Source organism: Triticum aestivum, chromosome 6B (assembly GCF_018294505.1).
Source record: "Triticum aestivum cultivar Chinese Spring chromosome 6B, IWGSC CS RefSeq v2.1, whole genome shotgun sequence".
In the NCBI taxonomy this organism is placed as follows: Eukaryota; Viridiplantae; Streptophyta; class Magnoliopsida; order Poales; family Poaceae; genus Triticum; species Triticum aestivum.
In genome coordinates, this window is record NC_057810.1 from 520,412,881 (window position 1) to 520,419,429 (window position 6,549).

At 49.8% G+C, this 6,549-nt stretch overlaps 1 protein-coding gene across 2 annotated transcripts; it reads left to right on the top strand.

Moving 5' to 3' along the window:
* Nucleotides 1-730: 730 nt before the first annotated feature.
* On the top strand, nt 731-6,157 carry LOC123137768 (iron-phytosiderophore transporter YSL15). Of its 2 annotated transcripts, none has more exons than XM_044557611.1 (8): nt 731-968; nt 1,083-1,505; nt 1,605-1,774; nt 4,117-4,214; nt 4,308-4,442; nt 4,534-4,723; nt 4,829-4,946; nt 5,033-6,157. In XM_044557611.1, exons 2-8 carry the CDS (start codon nt 1,112-1,114, stop codon nt 5,962-5,964), a joined length of 2,037 nt encoding a protein of 678 aa, XP_044413546.1. In that variant the 5' UTR covers nt 731-968; nt 1,083-1,111; the 3' UTR covers nt 5,965-6,157. The 2 variants fall into 2 exon arrangements, with proteins under 2 accessions (XP_044413546.1, XP_044413547.1); XM_044557612.1 differs by having other exon boundaries at nt 734-968; nt 1,080-1,505.
* The last annotated feature ends 392 nt before the right edge of the window (nt 6,158-6,549 follow it).

Below are 6,549 nucleotides of genomic sequence, written 5' to 3' on the forward strand. Positions count from 1 at the left end.
CAACTGGTTGGGTGTGAACTTTTTATGGCTGAATCATCTCGATATCGACGTTAAGCGTCAGTTAAATCTCCCTTTATTGAAAAGGTTCTGTTTCAAATCGAATTTTAGAAATGCGGACCGTGCTTAGTTACAATTCGGATGGAAGAACAACTTTCGGTTGCTTCAATAGAGTTGGTTTCTTCAGATAATTAAATGAAGCTACACACAAAAAATAATACTCCCTCTGATCCATATTAATTTCGTTGATTTAGGAGTTCCTTTTATTGCGTGAACTCAATAGATTCTTCAGTTCTTTTACGGATTTGAGGCACCGGCACGTCTGATATCCCAGCATGATCAATAGGTTATTTTCCCTAATACATGTCATTAGCTCCACGTCCAAGGAAGTCGTGATCCATTAATTACTTTCGGAATGAAGCTTACGGCATGATGGCACGAAAAGTGCCGCCACTGATAGCCCCCCTTTGGCTGTCTTCCTCCCTTCCCTGTTCCTTTCTTTAACAACTCTCTTTGAGTCCGACAGCTTATACGCAGTTCTTTTTTGAAGGGAGTCTTGGTACACACTGACACGACAGTTTCCTACTAGTTTATCAGTGATCCAGAGTCAAAGGAACCCGCGAATCTGACATCCCGTAACACTGCCGATCAGCTTCGGATGGATCACCGAGGGAGGTACTGTAAATCTGGGCCGCAGCTACATCATCTGTAGTACTTGGTCAGGAACATCGGCTTACACCATGAATAAAACAGTACATGGAAAAGTAAGAGGGTGGACTTTTCCCCATGATTCTCTCTATAAAAACCGTGGCATCGGCCATGATTAACATCACAATCTCACCCCAAAAGCACACGGTTGCAGCTCGCCTCGTGGGCGGAAACGGGGTACGACTTCCTCGAAGCTACAGCCTTGAGTGATTCTTCTTCCACGGTACAGTGATCAGTCGAGCAGTACGGCCTTGATCGTTGAGGTGAGCGATGCTCCCTGCTAGTTCTTGCTCGAAAATGCTGGGCAGAATTTGGTCTTGGCGAAGAAGAATTTTTTTTCTGTTCTTGTTTAATTTGGTTTCGTGCTCCGGTAGCAGCAGCTGCGGAGTCAAGGAGCAGAGCCGCCATGGACGTCATCGCGCCGGACCGCACCAAGATCGCGCCGGAGATCGACAGGGACGAGGCCCTGGAGGGCGACAGGGAGTCGGACCCCGCGCTGGCGTCGACGCGCGAGTGGCAGCTGGAGGCCATGCCGCGGTGGCAGGACGAGCTGACGGTGCGGGGCATGGTGGCGGCGCTGCTGATCGGGTTCATCTACACGGTCATCGTGATGAAGATCGCGCTCACCACCGGGCTGGTGCCCACGCTGAACGTCTCCGCTGCGCTGCTCTCCTTCCTGGCGCTGCGCGGGTGGACGCGCCTGCTGGACCGCTTCGGCATCGTGTCCCGCCCCTTCACGCGGCAGGAGAACACCATCGTCCAGACCTGCGGCGTGGCCTGCTACACCATCGCCTTCGCCGGTTAGCACCGCATCATTCATTCCTGGCCATGGAGGCCATGACGCCAGTCTCTGTAGCATAATTCTTGATTGATTGGTGTTTGTGACTGGCGCGCTGCAGGTGGGTTCGGGTCAACATTGCTGGGCCTGAACAAGAAGACGTACGAGCTGGCCGGGGACTCGCCGGGCAACGTGCCGGGAAGCTGGAAGGAGCCAGGGATAGGCTGGATGACGGGGTTCCTCCTGGCTTGCAGCTTCGGGGGCCTCCTCACCTTGATTCCCCTCAGACAGGTCTCTTTCTTCTGCTTTCCCTTCAGTTTTTCCAACATGCTGTGTGCACTGTGTGGCTAAGATACACGTTACATTAAATGAGCTCATCCGCGCCGGATATATGCGCAGCTTTAGCCTGTAGGCGATTGATTGAAAGTAACAAAATTATCAGGCTACCCAAAACTAGCTAAACTTCAGTTCAAAATAAAGAAAAACTAACTAAACTTTCTTTCCCCTACAACACATACCGTACGCTATCCTAGTTTTTTTTTCCTGCGACTGTGCAATGTTGACAACGCCCTAAGGCCCACCCGAAAGCGACCTAGCGCTTCACCATCTTGGAACACATGATCTCCATCCATGTGTGAGACTTATCCATGTGGCCTAGCAAGGTCGATGCGTCAGTATCTGTTCTGAAGATGAATCGATGGAAGGTGGCGGCGATGACCTATGAGAGTGCGTCGGACCGGTTTGTGCCCTAGGCATGGTATGTGATTTGGTTGGGGCCTCGGACTTTAGATGTTAGTTTTAGGTTAGAGATCTGGGTATTCGGCTCATATTTTTTGCACCCCTTCATCGTTGGATAGGAGTAGCGACAGATGTTGCCAAGATGGCGGCTTCACACATATTGATGTATTACTTTATAAGATCTTTGTGAATAACTAACCAATAAAATTGTTGCATGCATCTCCAAATGCAGAGGTCAGGGGTCATCCTCCTTTTCAAAAAAAAATATTAGTAAAAAATTTCTCTAGCACTACAAAACACCCTAAATCAAAGCAGCCCCCTCCTCCCCCGCGTCGCCTCCCCGAGCGGGGCGACCGCGGGCTCTCGTCGCCCCTCCCAGCCCCCCCTCCCCCTCCTCACCTTTCGCCGCCGTCGGCCTGGGCCACCGGGCCTTGCCCGCGTGGTGGCGGCGGCGGCGGCCCCGGCCTTTCCCCCCCGCTTGGCGCCTCGGCTCGGGCGGACGGCGGCCGATGGGGGTGCTCCTCGGCGACAATGGATCCGGCGGCGGCGCAGCTCCTTCGGTGGCGCAGTGCTGGGTGGCGTGCGGGCGGTGGCGCGGCCGCTTGGCGGCGGGGCGACGCGGTGGCTAGCAGCGGGCCTTCCCGGCCCAGATCTAGGCCCCTTTGGGCTCGATCTGGGTCTGGGCGGGCCTGGCCTGGTCTGCTTGCGGCGTCTCCGGCGGGTCGGGGGCGTGACTCATGCGGGGGGTGGTGGCGACGGTGGCTCGCGTTCTGCAGCGCGGCGACGGGGGCTTCGCGAGCCCGTTTCGGGCTCTGCTGGGCTAGGGGTGGCCCGGTTTGCCCATGTGCTGCGTCCGGCCGGATCCCGCCGGGGGCGGTGGAGGATGTCCCCTCCCGCGAGGCTGCTGATGTTGCCGCTCCTGGTTCCCGGTTGCGTCGTCTTGTTTCCGTCGGTCCCGTTTCGTTTGCCATGGTGAGACGGCGATGGAGACTGCTCGACCATGGTGGCGCAAGTTGGTGGGCGGTGTGTTTGGTGGCGCGGGATGGATTGTCTGGGGTCGTGGCTGGTTGGTGGTCGGGAGAAATCCTTGTCGGCCGGGCCGGCACCGACGCGGTGACGCTCGTGGGCGCCGTCGTGCCTTCCTGAAGGGCGTCGGGCATACCCCTTCCACCTCACCCCTCGCGTACCGGGGGAAACCCTAGGACATGTCCGGGCAACAACGTCGTCATCGTCGCGATCCTTCTTGAGGGTGTTGTTTGGTATGCGGCGGTCCGGAATGCTAGGAGCGTGGTGGTATTTTCCGGTGGGCGCGGCGGTTGCGGATCCTCATCGTTTTCGTTGATCCGCCGTTGTTGGCATTATTTTCTCTTCAGTTCCTTTTTTTGTTTTTTTTGCTTGCGTGTGCTGTGGCCCCAACATTTATATCGTGTGGTCGTTGCTTTATAATATAAAGCGGGGGGCAGCCCTTTTTCGATAAAACACCCTAAATATAATTAAAATTACATCGATGTCTCTAGACCACCAAACGTAGAGACATCGATGTCTCTAGCACTACGAAACCTTGCCGATGACAGCCTACATGGGCTGCTCACACGTGCCTGGAAACTCCATCTCGCAACTCTATCTATACTATACTCCCTCTATATCAAACTTATAAAACTTTTTTGATACAAAGGCGGTATTATTGATTGGAGTTTCTTTGCCGCAAGCATTGGTCACCAAAACTGTCACTAGGTTTTGAACCGATGCTGCTATCATTTTTCCAGCTTTTCAAGGAATTTAATTTTAGAACTGGTACGAATTTTAAGAAAATAACGCAATTCATTACGTGTTAAACAACTGAGCCTGGTTTTCATCTGTCTTGGGCACTCAATGATTTGACATAATATATTCAGGTATTGGTCGTCGACTACAAATTAGTTTACCCAAGTGGGACTGCAACTGCTATTCTTATAAACGGGTTTCATACCGATCAAGGCGACAAGAATTCAAGGTATGCACACTGTGACCTTTCAATCATTAAACCAAGCAATTTGTGGTGAGTTCTTGATCTGTATGGATTAATCTTACCTTTCAATCATGACAGGAAGCAAATCCGTGGATTTCTGAAATACTTTGGGGGTAGTTTTCTATGGAGTTTCTTCCAATGGTTCTACACCGGGGGCGATGCCTGTGGATTTGTCCAGTTCCCTACTTTCGGTTTGAAGGCCTGGAAGCAAACGTAATTCTTTTGACTTGTTGCTTCTCATTGTGGATTGCCACAATTTTTGGCATGTGATCTCTTAACTCAGAGCTTATTATTTGTGTTTCAGCTTCTACTTTGACTTTAGCATGACATACGTTGGTGCCGGGATGATTTGCCCACATATAGTAAATATCTCTACCCTCCTTGGTGCAATTATCTCATGGGGAATAATGTGGCCACTCATTAGTAAACACAAGGGGGATTGGTACCCTGCAAAAGCACCAGAAAGCAGCATGAAAAGTTTGTACGGTTACAAGGTATCTACCACAACTCTCTTTTTTCCTTAGTTACAATCACATAAATTAATAGCATGTCGTAATGAAAACTTGTATGTCACTGACCATGATTTTGTCACCACCCAGGCCTTCATATGCATAGCTCTCATCATGGGGGATGGCATGTACCACTTCATAAAAATTGTTGGCATCACTGCTATGAGCATGTATCGACAATTTAGTCGCAAGCAGGTTGACAACAAAGGTAAGAACAAAGGACAACATAAAATTCAGTGCATCACCAATCAAGAAATGAGTTCTTTTTTGTAATGTTGAGCGAATGAATTGCAGCAAAAAATGTGGACGATACAGTCTCGCTTGAGGAGTTTCAACGCCAGGAGATCTTTAAGAGAGGCCAGATCCCATCTTGGATGGCATACACCGGTTATGCCTTGTTTAGCGTTCTTGCAGTGGTTACCATACCAGTAATGTTCAAACAAGTGAAGTGGTACTATGTTGTTATAGCCTATGTCGTTGCCCCCATGCTTGGATTCGCCAATTCCTATGGTACAGGGCTTACCGACATCAACATGGGCTATAACTATGGCAAGATCGCTCTCTTTGTCTTTGCGGGATGGGCCGGCAAGGATAATGGTGTCATTGCAGGCCTTGTTGCTGGCACCCTAGTCAAGCAACTGGTGCTTATCTCCGCCGATTTGATGCAAGACTTCAAGACGGGTTATCTCACTCAAACATCACCAAAATCGATGATGATTGCACAAGTTATTGGAACAGCCATGGGTTGCATTATCGCCCCCCTCACGTTCATGCTCTTCTACAAGGCATTTGATATTGGTAACCCATATGGTACTTGGAAGGCACCTTATGCACTCATATACCGCAATATGGCAATACTTGGTGTGGAGGGCTTCTCAGTGTTACCGAAGTATTGCATTGCAATATCTGGCGGATTTTTCGCATTTGCGGCAGTTGTCAGTATAGTAAGAGATGTCATGCCACACAAGTATGCGAAGTATGTGCCCCTACCAATGGCAATGGCAGTTCCATTCCTTGTAGGTGGGAGCTTTGCTATCGATATGTGCCTCGGGAGTTTGATAGTTTTTGCATGGACCAAGATAAACAAGAAGGAGGCTGGCTTCATGGTGCCCGCAGTTGCATCCGCTTTGATATGTGGGGATGGCATATGGACGTTTCCTGCTTCAATACTTGCTCTTGCCAAGATTAAACCACCAATTTGCATGAAGTTTCTACCTGCTGCCTAAACAATCGAAAAGTGTGCTAGGTGACCAAAGATGCGTTGAATTTCCATAGTTGTGCCTCCCTGAACTATATTTGCAATGTGTTGTGTTTATTCGAGATGTTTTAGTACTCGAGCTGTCTAGAGATGATGGTGTGTGGTTTTACAGTATTACAGCTTGAAGGAGTTTTCCCTATTATTGATATTTCTTGTGATTATAACGTTAATCTGGTGTGACTATTAAGTTGACGTGAATACATAGTATGTACTTTGTGCTTGTACATTTTTCACATAACTTGATATTTCTCTTAGTATATGACCCGCACAAGTATACATCTTGTTTTTACTTGTTGATGCAGCAAGTACAGCTAAGCATGTAAATGATACTCGTTCAGATTTCACCTTGCCGTGACTCCGACCCTAGCCGCCACAACATCCCTACACGCCATTGCCACTGTCTCGCTCCTCTTTCCCATCTGGCGGCCTCGACGATGACAAGAGGAGTGGGGATCCGCCTGTCTTGTTTTCTTTTCCTTATGCTTTTGTGCCCTAGTGACATCGACAAGGTGATGCGGCGATGGTGTATTGGAATAAGGTCTCTCCCTACCTC

Excerpts from the sequence above, each read along its gene's own strand:
- LOC123137768 (XM_044557611.1), top strand. The coding sequence starts at position 1,112 with ATGGACGTCATCGCGCCGGACCGCACCAAGATCGCGCCGGAGATCGAC. Across the intron at positions 1,775-4,116 it reads CCTTGATTCCCCTCAGACAG|GTATTGGTCGTCGACTACAA; the intron begins GTCTCTTTCTTC and ends TAATATATTCAG. Across the intron at positions 4,947-5,032 it reads CAAGCAGGTTGACAACAAAG|CAAAAAATGTGGACGATACA; the intron begins GTAAGAACAAAG and ends AATGAATTGCAG.